The sequence below is a fragment of the Apteryx mantelli genome, chromosome 16 (assembly GCF_036417845.1).
Source record: "Apteryx mantelli isolate bAptMan1 chromosome 16, bAptMan1.hap1, whole genome shotgun sequence".
In the NCBI taxonomy this organism is placed as follows: Eukaryota; Metazoa; Chordata; class Aves; order Apterygiformes; family Apterygidae; genus Apteryx; species Apteryx mantelli.
The window spans coordinates 20,755,122-20,774,738 of record NC_089993.1 but is presented as its reverse complement, the minus strand read 5'-3'; the positions used below and the strand labels follow the sequence as shown (position 1 = coordinate 20,774,738).

Below are 19,617 nucleotides of genomic sequence, written 5' to 3'. Positions count from 1 at the left end.
CGCGGCGGCGGCGGGGCGAGGCCCGCGGCGCTGACAGGGCCGCCGCCACTTCCGGGTGGCTCCCGGTTCCTAGGCAACGCCTTGCTAGGCGATCCCCGAGCGGGAGGGCGGTCGGCGCTCGATTAGCCGGCCTCGGGAGGAGGGGGCGGCGGTGAGCGTCTCCCTGCGGCGCTGCGGGGGGGGGGGGGGACAGGGACGGGGACAGGGATGGGGTCGGGGGCAGGGGCAGGGGCAGCCCCCCGGGGCGGGCCAGGGTTCCTGGGTCAAGCCGGGGGGTGCTGGCGGGTTCCCCCCCCCCCCCGGGGCGAGCCGCCCTCCTGCCTGGTGCCCCCCGGGCCTGGTCCCCTCACAGGGCCGCGGGCCTCGACGGGGGGGGCGGTGCCCCCGGGTGCTGCCTGCGGTGGGTCCCCTGGGGTTGTTCCCTGCCCCCCGGGGGTGTCCCCTGGGGGTGTCCCCTGTCCCGGTGCCCCCCCATGTCCTCTGTAATGGGTCCCCTAGGGGTGTCCCCTGCCCCCCGCGTGTCCCCTGGGGGTGTCCCCTGGCCCCCAGTGTCCCCGGGTGTCCCCTGGAGGTGTCTTCTGCCCCGGGTACCCCCGGATTTTGTGTCCCTGTCCCCCCCCAACAGGTCCGTTTTAATAGGATGCCGCGTGGCCCTCTGAGATTTCTGTTGGCGTATGCTTTCTAAAACACTCTCTGTGCCTGGTCGGGGGCTGCACAGAAATATATAAATAACATCTTGAAATAAATGCTTTGGCCTCAGGGAGGGGATTTGTGCAGATTGCCTGGACTTCGAAATGCTTCGTTCCTCTGTTTTGGTGATTTGGTAAACCGTATAAAGCATTTCTAGGCCCAGGCACTGATGTAGGAAGACTAGGTAAAGACGGCACTGAGCGAGGCACTAATAAGCTCCTGCTGTTGCATTGCAGGACTCAGGATGGACTTTCTGACTCTATTCTTGATGTATTTGTGTTTTGTTCTCACTACTATTATTCTAGTCTGCATCTACTCCAGAAGGAAACAGAGTTTCCTTGCACGAAGTGTCAATGGTGCAGCCCAGGTAAGGAGCTGAGCTTTGGGAAGGATGATCGTTTCCTGTTCTGGTGGCGTCTCCCGGTTCATCGTGCTAAAATCAGTGCAACTGACATTTCTCCTACATAAAAAATGCTAGCATACGTGTTTGGAATGGTGAGATGCTGTATTTCGTATTCCACCCCATTTTGACCACGACTTTTAGGGAAATGCTAATTGGGATCAGAAATAGGAAAGTGCTTCCTTTCACCTGTTGAAATCTCATCCAAGCAGGTAGTAAAAAAGCATTGACGTCTAATGGCTAAAGGATATCCTGTTTATAGATTCACCAGTCTGGCTGCCTACAGTAACCACAAAATAGTAGTAAGGACAGAACTTCTCACGATACTAAAATTATGTTGTTCAGTGGCACCATAACACATGAGCTTTAAGAAATTAGATAATAATAATAAGGCCCCAAGTATTTGCAATTTGGTACTATTTGCTGCTCTAATTAAGAGGAAAGTGGTGGGGGATGTTATGAGAATAAAAGTGGAGAGAGAGTTATAACTGATGGCAAGTATTTTAGGAAAAACTCTTTAATGTGAGTCTATAATAATGCTGCATGCTGTTGTTTCCTAAGAAAGAGAGGGGATGAAGAGCTTTAAAAGAACATTAAGAATTGGCTTTTTGCTGTAAAAACAGAGAGAATGAATTGAAAAGGCACCAGCTTATATTTCTGTCTTTTGGACTGTGTCTGAATGGGGGGAAAAAAGAAGTGTAGCATTCTAGGCAGGGAAAGGATAAGGGAATTATTTAAGTTGTGATAATGTTTTTAGTAATATTTAGTTATATGAGTCTAAACAGACTTTGATTTTTGTTATTAGTATTATATTTTCTTTTCATTTTTTATTATAGGCACTTAGATCACTGTGCAGAGAAATTTGTTATTGTCTCACATTACTTAATAGGTACTTGTACGAAATGTGTAACAATTAGCTATTAAAATTCTACTATGGTGTAAAAGTCACTGTCTGGAGAAATATAATTGATACTTGTATGCATGAAATAATTAAAGGCAGTCCTAAATAGTTTCTCTATATGCTGTATTTTAAATTCATTTCTGACTGTAAATAATGAAGTGGATAAGCCTGAAAGTTTGTTGAAGTTGTTTGATTGCATTATTTTAAGGTCCTTTAAAGTGTTTATTGTGAGCAATACAAAATAAACTTACACACACCGCAGCTGTTTCTATCTCTCTGACAAGTCACCTTCCATCCCACTGATCTGTTTTCTATGCTGCCAGTGATTCACTAGAGCAAGATGGTTATATTCATTATATAGGTCTTTTCATATTCATACTTTCTTAGTTCCATAGTCATTGCAAGCACAAATCATATGTAAGAGCCTTTTGCTTTGGTGTAAGGGATCTCTGAAATACAAGGGATTACTGTATGTAGGGGAATACTGGGTGTTTCGGGTTTTGAACATAGTGCTACCCTGTAATTAACACACATAGAGTTAATTTAAATTTGAATTCACCAGTTCCATAATGTGCTGCTTTTCTGTCTAGTCGTGTCTCATGTGCCTCCTACTGCAGTATACAAGCTCTTTTTATAAAGATCTGTGACTTAAACTGCTGGTATAAGGCATACCACTTGAAAGAAAAATATTTAACATCTTCCCGAACCTCCATATGCTTTTTGCCTTGTGGTCTTTCACATCTAAGATGAAAAGCTCTGACTGCATATTTTCTTTCCATGTCTGCTAGAAATAGGGTCAGCTGCTCTAATTCTTCCACCACTGATAGAGCAGAGTGTTGCTATAGAGATATGTCATCTTCTGAACAGCAGAGTTAAACAATTCCACGGTCGCAGACTTTTGCCAAGAATTTCACTGAAAGAAGACAGGCGGTTTTCTTCTTCATTGTGCCTAGCTGTTTTTGAAGTGGCAGTTAGACAGACAGGGAGCTATCAGACTGCATAGTATTCAAACTAGAAGAAAGTGCTATTTTTTTCCTGGAGGATAGCAGGCTTTCTCCCTTTTCTTATCTCCGTTTACATCTGTCAGATGTCCTGATGAAGGTCATTGCAGTTTAGAAATCGCTCGGTTCTATCCCCTGCTTAACCACTTACCCAGTCTGTAACCTGATATAAGCTCCTTACAACTTTCACGCATTAACCCAGATCAATTTGTTTGTGCCTATTGGTCTGACAAGAATACATTAGCACCTCACTCCCATTTTGAAAACCCCAGCAAGGTTCTTGCCTGTATTTTTAGGAGCTCATATGCCCCTGAAGATGAGCTTCTTCCCAGTGATATGGAATGGTGATATGAGGGATTAGGTGACTTGTATTTTTCTTTGAATTTTTCACAAGGAAGAAGTGATGTGCAATTCAGATAACACAGTGTTTCTGTTTGCTTCAGGTATTGTCATTTGTAATCCCCACACGGCTTCAAAGAATGACACAGAAGGTGCTTCACAGGCTCTTCCACACACGGTATTTCACTTTTTTAACCTTTTGACATTATTTTTTGCTACTGTTTCTGACTATTATTGGTGGCTTCCTCCCACTTCTACTGTCAAAGCTTTCGCGTCATCTTCAGATATTCTTTGTTGGGAGTACTTGTCAGGGATTACAGATTCCCTTTAAGGTTTGCTGTGCTGTTCTCTTTCTGTTCCTTGCTTATGGTTGAGAAGATGGTGCCCTGAAACGTTTGGATAGATTTGAAAAATAAACATGATGTGGCTCCGTAGCTTCCAGTGTAACAGATGTTGGTCACACTGACTGGAGACTGCGATCATGGAAGATTTAAAACAAACTCCCCGGCAGCCGCAGAACAAGTTTAGACAGGACTAGTGATACCTGTTCTCCCTCGCCCTCGGAGCGCACAGTCTGGCAGCTAGGATGTCCAGGTGGCACGAAGGGAGGCTGCTCAGTGGCCACTGTACAGCCGGGCGTATGAAGGTGACGCCAATTTTGTAGTATCCTGTAAACTTTGGTGCTTAGGATCTGCTCCAGGAGCTATTTCAGTACCCTTCCTTTGGGGGCGCACCGACTCTAATATGGAGGCAGTTCAGGAGCATAATCTTTATGGCTGGTGAACGTACGCTGCTGTTGTTTTGTTGCCTGCTGTTCAGATTCTCTTGTGTTAAGTTAGCACAGCCCGAGAGAGTGGTTACACTGTCAAACGTGCTGTCAGCAGCAGAGCGATTATCTGATGAGCCTAATGTTGTTGTCATTGCTAGATTAGGCTGTGTGCTGGAAGCACTTCAATCCTCCATGCACGCCCTTCAACTGCGCCATGTTATTAAGGAAGAGGTTTTTCAGTTCATGCAGGAGTGCAGTGAGGCGCAGCACCTGGAGCGTATCTTGGTGTAACCCTGCAGCGGAGAGGAGGATCCTCAGGGTCTTGCTGGATTGCACATAGAAATGGTGTACAGGAGAGCAGTGAGAGAGCAGCAGAGGAGAGCTTTTCTGTAACAGAGTTCAGGCTGTACTAAAATACACATTGCTAGTTCTTTAAAACTGGTAATATTGGTGCCTATCAAACTGATGTATAATGCAAAGAACTGTGGTAAATGAACATTGCTCTCCTAATGCGTGGCTTTTCTGAGCACCTCTTCTCAGGGCTGCTGAAAGCTGTTGTTCAGTGTGATGTTTCCCGAACAAACCTGCATGCCAAACGTTTATGCAGCTTTTCTAGTAGAAGCTGTAGTCTGTTTACAGATTGGAATTAGTGTTCACCATTGCTGACCTCCCACCACACTTCCTTTTGTAGTGGCTGCTGAAATGATTATTATTACTGTTTTTTAAGATTACCTTTTACTGGGATTTTCTTTGCTTTCAGAGCAGCACAAAGCAATGTCTTCTGGCAGAATATTGCATGGCCTGTTGCTGTGGCATGTTTTGGCAGCACAAAGGGATTATGAGACTTTGCACTTGACTCATTACCTGATAGAAAAAAATCCAAAGAACAAACCAATAACGAAAGTGAATTTAGCTGGGAGATTTAAAGGAGTATATGTGGGAAAAAGGGAAGGAGAAGCAGTTGGCCGGAGAGATCACTATTAACAGGCAATCCATGCTGGCCTGAAAACTAAAAGAGGTGTTCCCTTGCATTTGGAAAGTCTTTGCTGACCACCACAAAATGTACTTGATCTGTTAATCTGGATGATGAGTATTAAATACACTGTCGCCTTCCCGTTACAGGAACTGTTTGTTTGTTGTCCTGCATATAGCCTTGCAAGCGGCAGTTTATGGTGAATACACATGGGAAGTGTTTGGGTACTGCTGGGAGCTGGAGTTCCTCATCCACCTCCTGCTGCTACCCTACCTGCTGCTGGCCATGAATACGGCGTTCTTCATTCTCTGCTCTCGGGCCAATCCTGGTAAGCTCACGCCGATTGTGAGTTGTAGCTGTTTGAAAATGGAATTTAAAAAATGTTACGAATACCAAGTACTTGCTTGATTTTTTTTTTTTTGGAGGAAACTACTATTACAGTTTTGTTTCTTTCACAGGTATAATAACAAAATCAAATCATGCACCATTAATTAAGATTTATGCATATGATGCTGTATTATTTCAGAAAGGTATCGTGTGCCCTACATGCAACATGGAGAAACCAGCCAGATCAAAACATTGCAGTAAGAATCTTAATTTCATGAACAAGCATAATAGTAATAATACTTTTGCAAATTAACTCTCCATCCATAACTGCAGTTCGCACAACATCTGTCCTGTTATGCAGCTGACTGCCCACAGTGTTTTGTTCATTTTCAGGAGGGTCCCAGATCACTGCTGCCCTTTGCCCATCCATGGGGCTTGTTCTTCTAATTACTGTCACAGAGATTACTAGTTCTGAGGGTGTCATTTGGGGTCAGGGATAGGCAAATTTTAAGCATCTAAAGGCTAAATGAAAAGTTGTCACCTCCCAAGAGTTCAGATTTTGTGTTTATCTTGCAAAATTTGCTGTTATCTTCATCACTTAAAACAGGGAGGTACTGTCTCTACCTTTCGTGTGCTTTGTTAGGCAGTGCTGTCAGAGAAACCCAAATGCTTGAGCTGCAGTCTTGGTTGGTGAGTAGGAGAGGAAATGAACTTCAGATCAGTTAGTGGTTTGGGGTTTTTTTGGTGATATGTGATTGAAATTAAATTATTTGCTTAAAAAGCTACCATTATAAAGAAAGATAGTGAAACATGACCATATTTCTCTCTTTCTTGGATGAAAAACTAAACTATACTGTGTAAAAATGGTATTGATTACTTAAAAGCCAAATAACTGAACTGTCTTGTCACTCACTTTCGATCAGGTTTATGTAATATCTGTGTACATCGTTTTGATCACCACTGTGTGTGGGTCAACAACTGCATAGGTGCCTTCAATACAAAGTATTTCTTCCTTTACCTGTTTACACTGACTGCTATGGCTGCAAACATTGCAATCATCACAGCAGCATTTCTCATCCAAGTGGTGCTGCTGTCAAATATGATGCATGGAAGTTACATTGATGACCAAGGACAAGAGCATGCTATTGAGATTCTCTTTCTCATTCAGGTAAGTATATGCTATCTGGGTTCTTAGCCAAAAAAAAAAAAAAAAAAGGCTTATCTCAGCATTTTCTTTCAGGAATCTTTTAAATCCAGGTGTTTTCAGAGACAGAACGTGGGCAGACTGTGGTTGGTAACCAGCTTATATAGTTAATTAAGTTTAGAAAGCTGAGATTGCAGAATACTTTAAAGATATGGCATTTTTCTACAAGCACTGCCTTCAGCTCTCCTGTTCTCTGGATTTTTGTCTCCAGATTGCTTTCACTCAACCCATCTGATCCATAAAGAATGACTTTACATTCCAGTGACCATCTACTGCAGTAACATTTGTGAAACTGTTTACAATCCTTGAGATAGATAGCCTACTGGAGATAGTAAAGCAGGACCCTACTGCCGTGGACTTGAGATATTTGAGTATTTTCTCTCACTTACAAACAAATGGTGGCTTTGAGTCACTGTAGCATTTGAGTCACTTGTATTTTGATCCCCTCACTCTTTCTGTAATATGGCAGTGAGGTGATAAGCAGCAAAATCTCCAGTATTAAACGTACACATTCAGAGATGTATGGACATTAAAAAAAAACTTGCTATTATGCAGGGTTATGCAAGGAAGTGATCCAATTAGGAATGTACCATCACTGCCCTGGATGGAGGATGGGGCTATGACCTTTTTTCTGGGGCTGCACAGCGACGAGTGTGTATGTACTCTCATTTCAGATGACCTGTCGCAGCAGCTCTTATGTCCCCATCTGATTTAGCGCTCCAACTTTTTAACTAAGTTATTATTTTCTTTCTTTGCAGCACCTTTTCTTGACTTTTCCTAGGATTGTCTTCATGCTTGGTTTTGTTATTCTTCTCACTCTTGTACTGGGAGCGTACTGCTGTTTCAATGTATACTTGGCCTTAACCAACCAAACATCCAATGAATGGTATAAATCGAGAAGATATGGATGTTCTCACCATCTAGCATTGCAGCCTCAGGACAGACAAGTTATCTACAGAAATATTTATTCTAACGGAGTCTGGATGAATTTAAAGGAAATCTTTCAGCCTCCTACAGTATTGGAAAGAAAGAAGAAAACATGAAGATATTACTCTTTAAATATGCATTTTTTTTTTACTTTGTCTAAAAGACTGTTTCAGCAGCAAGCTTTGTGGTCCCAAAGGATTTTTGTAAAAAGATTATTGTATTTCCATTAAGTATTAAAAATAATTGGAAAATACATTTTCATAAAGCTGACTAGTCTTCATAAAACTAGAATGCTTGCAAGTTTGTCTGTAACACTACCCAGACCGGTTGTGACAATGACCTGTTAGTCTCTTCAGACGCGATTGCCGTACAGAAGCAAGCTGTACTGGAGGTAGGTTCAGCTAATGAACATATACATGAGGAACTCTTTTTATTTTTATGGTTACTGTTTGTAAACTGCATAATACATACCACTGTATAATAGGCAAAATGAGCTCCTAAGTTATATTGGCTTATCATAAATGGGCAATTCCTGCAGTAGACCTTCCAGGGATATAGTTGTGTCACACATGAGGAAGTGGTAAATGCCTGAATGCACTGATTTGTCAATTATTCACATTTTGTTTCCCCTGCAGGAAAATAGCTCACAGCTGACTGCAATATTCTGATTAACAATGCCTCAGAAGAGCAGCTATTTAAGATACTTTATTCCATTTTTTTGGTGAGATCTCTGAGGTTAAGATCAATCCTCTGTTTCCTTGTTAGAGGAGGGACTAATAGTGAATTTGCTGGCATGGAGAAAGAGGTTTGGTCCAGCTTACTGAAATGAATCTTTTTCTGTGTCTACACTAGCAAGGGAAGAGCTAACAAAGAAACATCGTGATCTTTGAAGAAACGTTTCATCTTTTTGTAAGTACTGTTACATTTGACAAATGAATAACCCATTACTGTTAGTAACATGGAATAAGTTATAAGTATTTAACTGAAGAGGCATGATTACTGGCAGAATCTTAACCTGTGGAATCAGTGTTGTTTGACTACAAATTCAAACTAGTATAGAACACCTTGATTTCAGAAAGGAAAATAGTAGAAGTACTACTACTTCTTATCTGCTAAATCTCTTTTTAACACCCATCTCCAGCTCTTTCAAAATGAGATTCCATTGCAGCTGCAGAGCCACTAAAATGGTAGACTTTTAGACAATTTCAGCATCCTGAGAAGGGTATTAGAAATTTGCTGCTGAACTGTGGAGATACATAATTCTGGCCGATTACAAACTTAATCCCTCTGGCATTCCTCATCTTCAGTCCATTGTTTAGCATCTGTTTTCAACCATGTCTCAGGTATCTCTTTGTATTTTGGCCATTTTGCAGCAGGAGAAATTACAGTTTTTGAGACTTTTTCCTGGGCTGCCTGCTTGCAATCGCTAGACAGGCCACTTTAAAAGCATAGTGGTAACACAGGCTTCTGGTCCTGTACTGGCATTGTCTAGGTGAACTCCGAAAGACACTTACCAGTGTCCCTCAAGAAAACAATCATCGGCCTCGAGGATGGAAGACAGAAGTAAGTGATGTCTATGCAGGTGACTTTCTGAAACCCCTCCACCTCAGACTTTACAGCAATCTGTGGTTAAAGTTCTCTGGAGTATAGAAGTTTGTGGTTGTTCTGTGAAAAATTGAATGTGTTTGACTCACCCAATGATTAAACACATTGTTAAGTGGCCCCATTATCTTCTCCTTCCAGAAATTCTTCTCTGGGTCATAAACTCAATACAGCAGAAACAGGAAAAATATAAGAAAAGCTTTAAATAACTTTATTTTTATAAATGTATTTATTTACATGCCAAAGCTGTACAATAGGCAATTAAAAATCTGTATATGATTAAAAAAAAATTCATGTACAGTATGGCTTTACACACCAACAGGCTAGCTCTCAGAGTAGCCTGTTTGGCATTGCAAGGGTACAATGATGCATTCTTTCATCGACCAGTACATAAGACTAGTTATCCAGGAAAACAAAAAAAACCTGCAGTACCATGCCTTTGGAGGACTAAAGTAGTGAGGTTAAAGGCATGAAAGTCTTCAAGTGGTGGTGAATTCACACCAGAAGTCCTTAGGTTTGGTTTTCTTGACTTGTTTTAATGCATACGATTAAATTATGTAGTCTCTTATGAGACACAACATACTTGCTTCACTTTCTGAATTCTTTCAAACACCAGAACACTATTGTCCTGTGGTCAGAGGTAAATGCTTTGCAAAGGATAGTCCTTTATTTGAGGCAACTGTACAAAATACTGAGTTAGACTGTCAAATACGACATATCAGTCATTTCCACAGTATAACCATGCAGAGGCTTTTAACTACTGTTATTTCCATTTTAAACAGAAAACATTTCAGGGCTGAACCATCCTGTTAAGCCACTTACCTATAGAAGCATTCACTCCCTTGCTCTGTGAACAACTGTAACGGCAAACTTAGGACCGATCAAATTTCCCAAATTGGAGAAAAATAGTAATTTTTATATTAAGGTCTGTCATCCACTGCATGCTGTTCATTATACAATCACAGTCTGGACTTCCACCTCCCCCTCCTGGGAGGCGATCACAAACTCTCCTGCATGTTCCATTATTTCAATGTCCTCGGACGCAACCATTGTCACCGTCGCTTCTTCCGTCTCAATGCTACCCTCTGTGGTCAGCACCGCTCCTTCTCCGATGGCCGAAGCCAGCGTCATAGCGACCTGCTCCGTGAGGCTTTCGGGGGTCGCTATGGTGATTGTGTCTGCAGCATCTGTGCTTACTTCAGAGTTTTCTGCCACTGTAACATTCTGTACAATGATCTGGTGACCAGAGTTTGCTTGATTTACTATTTGTTGCACAACCTTCATAATGTGGCTGTCAACCTACATTCAGAGAAAAGAGGCCAGGTTATTTCATGATTTGTTGTAATGTATTAAAAGTAGAGAAAATTATCATAGGTATAAACAGTGTCTGGTGACAAACAGTGCAGTAAAAAAAGCAGCATTTAATTCCAGCTTAGTCCGGCCATTCACTGAAGTTCTCATTATCACCCCGAGAACAGGACTCTCCCAGAACACGTCGCACCTCACGTCACGTAAGGTGCTTTGCCAGGAGGGTGTTTCCTCCAGTAAGTCAAACTTCGGTTTATAGGAAAATCTTGACAGTGCACACCCAGACATTCAAACTTGATGAACTACAATTCGGGAGACTAGCCAGCCTCTGATTTTGCAACAACCATGACTATTTCTAGCATTCAGGAGTTCCTTAAGAGAATCATTTCCCAAAGGCTGAAGTGTTAATGTACAACTCTATTTACCTAGCAGGTAGGCTCTTGTGCATTAAAGCTATGCAAGTTACTAGCCACCATTGCTGAGAGGAAACGGGGTCAGACCTTTGGTAAAATCCAATATGGCCAGTATTATGTTTTCACACAGACAGGTCTGCAAAATTGCAGTTGCAGGTAAATGAATTACTTGAGGCTGGGTTTATTTAGCATGACTTTCAGACACTAAAAGGAAATAATTTCATCTACAGCGAGGTCCCAAAAAGAGTAGTTTATGTGTCTGCTTTACCTCATGTCTTGTTCCCTCTATTATTTCAGCAGCTTCACTGGTCTCCATGTCTTCAGTAGCAGTCTTGAAATACAAAATATGATTCCTTTTTTAGATTATAAAAAAATCTTTTACTTCCAAGATGTAAGACAGTAAGATCTTCTACAAAAATCTTCCTGTTTTCCCCCTCCATGATGCAGTAACTTCTCTAAAGACAACAACTCCCTGAAGTTCCCTCCAAACCCCATTATCAAGATCTACTTAAAAGTAATGCAGAGTGCTCACAAATAGCTGAAAGAACATCCTCTCTCAGCAGGACCCTGCCAACTGGCAGATTCTTCTCCCATTGGTAGCAGCCACAATGTTTACTATGGCAGTACTAAAGGGACTCAACAAATGGACTGTGTTATATCCTGCACAGATAGGAGCTGGCTCTTTGTCAGAGAGGGAAAAAGAGAAATGCATCATTCAGTTGCTTCTGGCAGCCACAGCCAGTTAAAAACAACTGAGTTTATTTTGGACAAAATAAGCTAAATGGAGACGGGAGAAAAGGGTAGGTGAAAGTTGAGGGAAAGTTGAAGCAAATGTCTGAGGGCAGGAAATCCAGAATAGTCTGAAGTTTTCAGTGTCTGAACCTTCTGATTAACTGCTGTCAATCTTCCCTACACTCATTTTCCTGCCTCAGTCACATGCAGGACTTCAGGAGGGAGAGGGAATATGCTCCAGGCGGTCTCTTTCTGAGCAAAATCACTCCTACTTTTTTCTAGGATCACACAGGCAGGGATAGCACTGGTTAGATTCTGTTTTACCTTTTCCCAGAAGTCCAGACAAGGAATATGCACACCTATGCAGCTTTTAATTGACAAAACACTGTGCTAAGTTCAGAACAACACAACTCTCTGCCCTACTTCTTACCTCAATGATGTATTCCTGAGTGTCTGCCACCACTGAAGAAAATTCTACCAAAACAGTATGAGGATCTTCAGAAATGACTGTTGCAGCTAAGTTGTCAGCTGACTGACTCTCCTCAGACACCATCACTTCTTCGACCTCCTTCAAAGCAAGCAGGCAGCCACCTGAATGGTATTCCAAAAATGCCAGAAAAACTAGATCTTTTGTAACCAAATCAGATATCAGGAGTACCTGTCAAATACTGTGCAGCACTAATGAGATCCCTTTAACAGAATGTCCCTGTCAAATGACCAGCAGTTAGACAACAGTCTCTAACACTACAAAGCCAGGCCAAATAATGGCCTAGGTGAGGCCCATGCTACACCGGACAAAGAACTGAGCCTCAAGTAGAGCGACTGTACAGTCCAGTTTCAAGAAATATGCAACTAAACACAGATGTGTGAAGTCATATAGGACTTCAAAAGTCATATGTAAAAAACATACAATAGATTTAAGAGTTTTGGTAGGTTTTAAGAAGTATACTTAATTACTGATGATGCATATAATTTCAATAGGTACTCAGGAAATTCTTTTTCCCCCCCAGTAAGCATGTATGGTCCTTTACAATCTGTGTGCATCATCATCACTACCTAAAGAAGTTTGAAAATCCATGCTTACAAGCTAAACAAGAGAAGCAACTCCAGCACCACTAATCTGATTAGATGGGATTATCTGTAAGTACTTAGTGTACTTAAGACATCTTCCTAGCAAAACATTATTTCATGTTTTTACAGGATTTCATATAAAAAAAATTAGTATTAATTTAATGTCAAGAAACCAGTGGGCAAGTTTAACCATAGCAGTATATGCTAAATCCTAAGTTTTGCTGAGTCTTCTCAACTCTTCTGCAACACAGAAATCAAGCTCCTTCTGACATTACTTTCTAAAAATGCTTATTTTCTCCCTTTTTGTTTATAGCCTTGAAACAGAACCATTTCAAGATGCAGGGCAGAGACTCTGGTACAATATAGGGTCTCTCTCCCCCATTTAGGGCAGCAGCTACACTTCAGAGACCACTTAAAGCAGAGTTTGGAGCAGAGAGTCCACAGTGCTCCTGTGGTTAAATTCTTAATAGAAATTCTGTTTTGGTTATCTTCCCCTTTATTTAGATTATCCAGCTTTTATATTAGAACTGCTCTGCAGTTACTTGTTCAGCATGGTTTTTGGTCAGAAGTGTCACAGCAGAAATACTCATTAATGTAGATTAACAACAAAAAAAAAATGCATCTCCTCTTCTGACGCAGCTGAGATGCAGGTAAACAAAAGGCCATGGATGAAAATCATTAGACCTTTTCTAAACATTTAACACCACGCTAAAAAATCATTACCATTCAGACAAAAAGCAGCTTGTGCAAACCAAATCATAAAAGAACACACACACACTGCCATCTCTCACCTTTGGTCTTTAAGTGCCTGTTGAGAGTGCCATGTTCTGCAAACCCTCGTCCACACTTGTAACACTTAAAAGGCTTCTCACCCGTGTGATGGCGGATGTGACGGACCAGTGAGCCCTTTTCCCGAAAGCCCCGGCCGCAGTACTGACATACGTAAGGTTTATCTTCCAAATGCGTACGGAAGTGAACTTGCTGGGCATTCTGTACAAAGAGATGCAACAGAAGAGCAGCTAAAGGGAATGAAACTCAGGCAAGGAGTATTTTAGCTTCCATTGTAACAGTCAGCATCTTTGAGGACTTCTTCTCATCTACAACATGACAAAGATGTGTTTGCATTATTTTTATGTAAATTTTTCATACATGGAGGAACAGTTTCTTCCCAAATGTAAAGATTTATTAAGACTCTTCCTCTTTTCCTCACTAAAACAAAAACACCTTCTGGAGCTTCTGCCCTTATCAAAGGCAAGTGAACTGGGGCATTTATTTTTTCAACAGCAAAGCCTGCTAACTTCGCCCAAACACGGCTCTGGAAAGGAAAAGTCTAAAGGGAAGCTTGTTTTGAAAGGGGCACACCTTTGTCTTGTAACGCTTGCCGCACTTTGGACAGGAATATGGCCGTTCATCAGAATGCACCCTGCGGTGCCCCTTGACGTGTGCAATGGTCTTGTAGAGCTTGCCACACTCTCCACAGCGGAAACGGCGTTCATTCACGTGCACTTCTTGATGCTTTTTTAACAGATAGCCTTTCGTGAACTCTTTGCCACACTCCTCACACTTAAAAGGCTTGTAATCTGGAGAGAGAGAAAATGCAGCACATGGTTGATGCAGGACAGACAGTAGTATCGAAGCAAGAAAATTCTGCAGTCGTTGCTGCACCCAAATGGCACCACTCAATGTCAGAGGAAGTGAAATACCCTGTCACTACACAGTAAGAAATCAAAGTGATTTTACCCACCAGCAGCAGCAGCTCAGGTCAAAATTATCAGGCTAATAAAAATGGTGCTGTTATTCACTTCAGGTCTTACAGGAAGCAAAGCTTGTCTTAAGCCCGTTCCTGGTGTTGCTGTCTGTAAAGATCACAGCTAACTGATGGATGAAGAGGTCACAGAGGCCCTTCTCTCAACACAAGCAGAAGGCAGGGAAAAAGCTTGTCCCTTTGCCGACTGCATTGCCCTCTTATGCAGTTAAGCCCTTTCCAGATGAATATCCAGTGCATGCCAGGAGAAAAAATTCTTGCAGGATTCTAACCTGGAGAAGGAGGGAAGTGATGTTTTCAGTTGAGCGTATGGCCTTCGTCCCATTCCAAAATGAATTCACCTCAAACATTGCTCTTGTGGCCTTTAGCGCCTTTCAAAGAGCTGTTCCAGCCTAACAACCTGTTCTCTCTCACTACCCTTTTTATGGGCCCCTCCACAAAATTCTGCTTCCAGGAATGCAGTGTTCACTCCACGGCAGGCCCTGAAACATGGAGCCTTCTTTATATTTTCCTTCCTTTATATTTCCCTCTAGCTTAACAGAAGTCAACTGCTCTAACCTTTTCAACATTTGCGTGTTAGGCATCAAATGAATTTGCATGGCTGAAGTATTCCTTGTGAAGACAAAGAATTTGAAACAAAGCAAGCTGTACTACATTTCAGACCATAGTAAGATGCATTTTAGACAACAGCATATGCAGTAGAACCTTACCTAAGTGTCCTTTGATGTGTGTTTCAAGGGATGTAGCTTCACTGAAGGCTTCATTACAGTGAGGGCAAACGTAACTTTTGCATCCATTTGTTCTTTCTGTATCTGTCTATTGGGAAAAAAAAAAAAGTACAGCCTAAGTGTTTTTTGTACTGGTGTGTTGCTAACCAAATTCCCATTAAATACACCAGTTTAGACAAGAAAGCAATCTATGTTATCAAATAGGAGAGAGAGCACTAACACCACACTTGCAGCATATTTGAAAAACGTTAACTCTAAAACCCCCCTTATCCTTGACATAAAGGCACAGGCCCAGGGAGAGATGCACTGAGGATAACGTGCAGGGTGATCAGGCTAATGCTACTCTTCACAACCAAGTGCAGGCACAGAAGATAAAAAAAAGTTAACCTATTTACATAGCGAAGTACAAACATACAGACTCTGGTTGTTCTATTTCAACACACTGTTCCCCACATGGCTCCTCTTCTGCTTCCATCACTTCATTTTCTAGTTCTTCTGTAGCAGCTACAGCAGGTTCATCTGGCTTTTGCATTTCTTCCATAGCGACTCTCTCTATCACAATTCCGGAATTCCTCATGGCCTGCCTCAGCAGGTTCTCACTGTTCCCTTCCCCCTCACACGGCTGCTCCTCAGGATGTGATGGCTAAAGGGATAAACAGTCCAATGGTAAGTACAGCAAATTCAAAGTTAGCCTTTCTGTTATGACAGTAATTATTACTAAGATGACCAATGCTGTGACATAGGATAAGAGCAACAAGGGAATAAGCTTGGACTGGAGAGGAAGCCAAAGCGAATCCATAGTCTGAAAACATACAGCTCGAGGGATAAGCCTTTGTTCCTACCACAGAGTCTTGTATAAGGGCATGGTCAACAAAAACACCCTTTCAACTTATACGTCATCCAGTATGTGGTGGAAAACCCTGTGCACCCCCCTGCATGCTATACACGTACTGCTAAGTCTCATTATCAGCAGATTGCCAGAAATGAGCCAGCAGTTTGCTGCCTTGGTTTTCTGATGAAAAAGGAAGCTATTTAACCATTTATTTCCAGCACACATTTATTCTAAGCATCTAAGAAAGTGTTGTTTATGAGGTGAAATATTTCAAAATATGTCTTTGCATAAAACGCATGAAGGGTATTCAAGAGAAATGACACTCACATCTTGGTCCAGAGATTTTGCATCAACAACAGGAAGTTCCTGCATTTGGACATGAACTTCATGAAGAACATTGCCTTTTGCATCTGTCACTAGATGAATCACAGGTGAGGTCTCGATCGATTCACTCGCAATCGATGAAACTGTGTCTGTGTTTGAACTACAGGATCCTTCAAGAAAAGCAGCAGAATGAATCATTTGGCTTACTTCCAACCCCTCATCAATTTGCTGTGCCCTACAAAAACGTGTCTTGGAATATGAATACGGCAGAACGATTGCTCTCTGCTTCTACAGAGCATACCTTTTCTCATGCATTGTTCTACACAATGACACGTTTCATTTTCTAAATAAGTTTCATATGATCCAAAAAGAAAAAGCAAAAAACAAAAGAACAGTTGCCTGTTAAAACCATCTTTGTACCAGATTCTCAAACATCCTTCAAAGTCTATGCCTGGGTACATGCACTTCAAGTTAATAGATAAGGTCTGCATACAAAAATGACTTTTTCTGTATGAAAGATATAAACTCAATACCATAACAATATTTTTTCCTTAAACAAAAAAGAATTTATAGCTTTAGCACCAGCAACACACTCGGTTTTCTCAGACACAAGGCACGTATTTACAGCATCACTGACCTGCTGGCAAATCATCTTTATTGACTACTATTTCTTTGTTCATGTTGAAGCGAATTTTTTCAGTGCAAGGTGTCAGAGATTTCAGATGCCGAGTCAAAGCTCCCGATTCCCTGAAGCTTTTCCCACATTTCTTGCATTTGTAAGGTCGTTCATCTGGAAGCAGCAAGAATCAAAACAATAGTATCAAATTAACTGTAACTGGTATTAGTTTTGTATCGTGGACTTCCAGAAGAACACTGTCCAGCTTTTTGCAGCAAGTCGACCATGCTTAGCGCACAGCCTTGCATTACCTCCCAGCACCCCGCACATCAGGGAGTCTGATGTTCTCAGCTCAGCAAGAGGGAAAGCAGCAGCATATTCCACTCTGCAGCAAGCTGAAGAACCACACACTGTGCATTCCAGCAATAAGGAGCTCTTATTTCGGAGTACTGTCTTACCAGTGTGACGCCGATGGTGTCGAATCAGAGACCCTTTTGTCCTAAAGGAAGTTCCACAGAGTTTACATTCATAGTCCTTTCTGCTGCTGTGAGTGATCATGTGAGCTTTGAGGATGCTGGCCTAGGGTAAGAATTTATTTTAAAAGATGTTCCAAATAGTTAAGGAGTTAACATTTCAACTGTAAAACATAAATACCCCTTTTGAAATCAGAACTTTACTTTTGAAAGCACAGCATGCAGTAAAAAACACACTTTTTATCAAGTCCTGAGATACCTCAATGTACAGCCAACCTAAACAACCTGCTAACCGGAACACAGTAAGAGTTACACTTACTGTTTTAAATGTCTTCTGGCACAATTCACATACGTATCGTCCTTCTTTATTAACCAGAAGCTTAACCTTTATCAGTTCTGTGGAAATATCCTGCTCCTGATCATCAGGATTGCCTTGATCTTCAGTGACTTCCCCATCAACACTACCATTTGGGTTTTCAAAAACATGGTCTCCTGCAACAATGACTTCTTTTATGTGCCCACTACCTAGGGAAAGTATATGAAGACAGTTACGTTCTTTACAGAAGACAGCTTTGCATGCCTGGATCAACTTATTGTTTCAGGATTTCACACACTAGGAAGGAGAAACAGGTACTTCAAAACTGGAACACAGTTCTTTATAAAGTTCTCAGTATTATAATAAAAGTATTAAAACTGACATTTCTGGAATAGAGATTTAAATCTAAGTTGTGTTAAATCTCAGCTAGGTGAGAATTGCAGAGGCGGCCGAGGGAAGCCTTTCTGTTACCTCTTTAAGATAACGTCCAAGTCCCAAGTCCCAACCATATAACATTTCATCTACCCAATTACAATGCAAATCAAACACAAGAGGACACACTGCTAACATAGCTGGGATACAGAAGCAAGTACCTCGAAGCTTACCTACTATAGCTGATGCATTGCTGATTTCCTCTGCTATTGAAGATGCTTCAACAACTATATGAGCAACAGTTATAGACTCCTCGACAGAAGGAACAACCTGTTGTAACAGATAAAGTTTTAGTAGATGAGTCTTATTTCTTTTAAAACTATCGTGTTATTTTCTCTCCCCTCTAACCCAACAGACCATTGCGTCCTAATTATTTTGAACCACAGCTTGGGGAGAAGCTTGCTGTCACCTTTTGCACTTCTTGGTTGAGAAGACCTGCCGAGGCAGCAGTAAGAGCTTCTGGAGCGCGCTGGCAGATCTTTTGCAATTTGTGCTGAACAAATTCCTCCAAGGAGGTGAACTCCGACTGGCAGCGACCGCACTTATGGACATCATCTTCGTCTGCAATTTGAAACGGAGCCATTAGCGCTGGAAAAAACACGGCGCGTATCAAGTACAAGAGTTTACGCCGAAACTTTTTATTTTTCCTGCTCGCGGCGGTAAGCCTGCAGGCGAGGAAGAGAAGGGCCGGGGCGCGGGGGCTGCAGCGGTCCGGGCCCCGACGGCAGGACGCGTTTCTGGAGAGGGACGCGGGTGGCTACCGCCGGCCGGGCCGCGGGCTGCTGCCTGTGCGGCCTGGAGAAGGGGGCGGCGGGGAGGAGGCCCCGCCAGGAGCCCTAAAACCCGCCGAGCCCGGGGGGGCTCCGGGACCCCGGCCGCCGCCTCGGCTTCCCCGGACGCGCCGCCCCGTCCCGCCAGTACCTTCCTCGCCGAAGGGCGCCGGGAGGCTGAGGAAAGCGGCGGGGCCGGCGGGGGCCGCGGCGGGGCCGGAGCCCGTGGCCGCCGCCCCCTCCCGCGCCTCGGCCGCGGCTGCCGTAAGCCCCGCCGGCCCCGCGCTCGTTGCCATCGCGGCCTCCATGTCGCAACGAGCCGCACCGCCAAGATGGCGGCTTTACGGCCGTGTCGTCATAACAACGGGCCCGCGTGTGCCGCGGGACCGGCCGCCTCAGGGGCTCGGCGGGAAACGGCGCCCCAGCGCGGGGGTTCCGGCCGCGCGCGGCGGTCCCCAGCGCCGCTCGACGGCGCTGGTGCGCGCCCCCCCCCCCCAACACCACCCGGCTTGTAGTGACCTTTGACCCCTCCGCGAGCGTGAGGGGCTCCCTCATGAGGCCGGGAGCGGGCGGGGCTGTCGGCTCGATGGCCCAATGGGCTGCGCAGCGCCTGGGGCGGGCGAGGCCGCTGCCCAATGGCAGCGCGCGGCGGGCGGGCCTGTGAGACGGGCTGCCCAATTAGAGCGGGGCTGAGGAGGGCGACC

General features: G+C 43.2%; 2 protein-coding genes across 5 annotated transcripts; one reads left to right on the top strand and one right to left on the bottom strand.

Moving 5' to 3' along the window:
- The first annotated feature begins 305 nt into the window (after positions 1-305).
- On the top strand, positions 306-9,214 carry ZDHHC4 (zinc finger DHHC-type palmitoyltransferase 4). 4 transcript variants are annotated; one of them, XM_067306563.1, is made up of 9 exons: positions 306-1,057; positions 3,436-3,509; positions 5,223-5,401; positions 5,532-5,657; positions 6,324-6,568; positions 7,363-7,922; positions 8,167-8,252; positions 8,384-8,440; positions 9,024-9,214. In XM_067306563.1, the coding sequence occupies exons 1-6, from the start codon at positions 935-937 to the stop codon at positions 7,645-7,647; spliced, it is 1,032 nt and encodes a 343-aa protein (XP_067162664.1). In that variant the 5' UTR covers positions 306-934; the 3' UTR covers positions 7,648-7,922; positions 8,167-8,252; positions 8,384-8,440; positions 9,024-9,214. The 4 variants fall into 4 exon arrangements, with proteins under 4 accessions (XP_067162664.1, XP_067162665.1, XP_013800217.2 ...); XM_067306565.1 differs by having other exon boundaries at positions 307-400; positions 927-1,057; positions 8,167-8,440; XM_067306564.1 differs by lacking the exon at positions 8,167-8,252.
- Positions 9,215-9,329: 115 nt separating this feature from the next.
- Positions 9,330-19,221, bottom strand: E4F1 (E4F transcription factor 1). Its single transcript, XM_067306562.1, has 14 exons — positions 19,065-19,221; positions 18,553-18,704; positions 18,317-18,413; positions 17,715-17,920; positions 17,381-17,501; positions 16,944-17,096; positions 16,310-16,476; positions 15,566-15,793; positions 15,133-15,238; positions 14,020-14,237; positions 13,449-13,647; positions 12,017-12,177; positions 11,123-11,185; positions 9,330-10,432 (listed from the first exon to the last, which is right to left on the bottom strand). The coding sequence occupies exons 1-14, from the start codon at positions 19,219-19,221 to the stop codon at positions 10,085-10,087; spliced, it is 2,376 nt and encodes a 791-aa protein (XP_067162663.1). The 3' UTR covers positions 9,330-10,084.
- Positions 19,222-19,617: the final 396 nt, after the last annotated feature.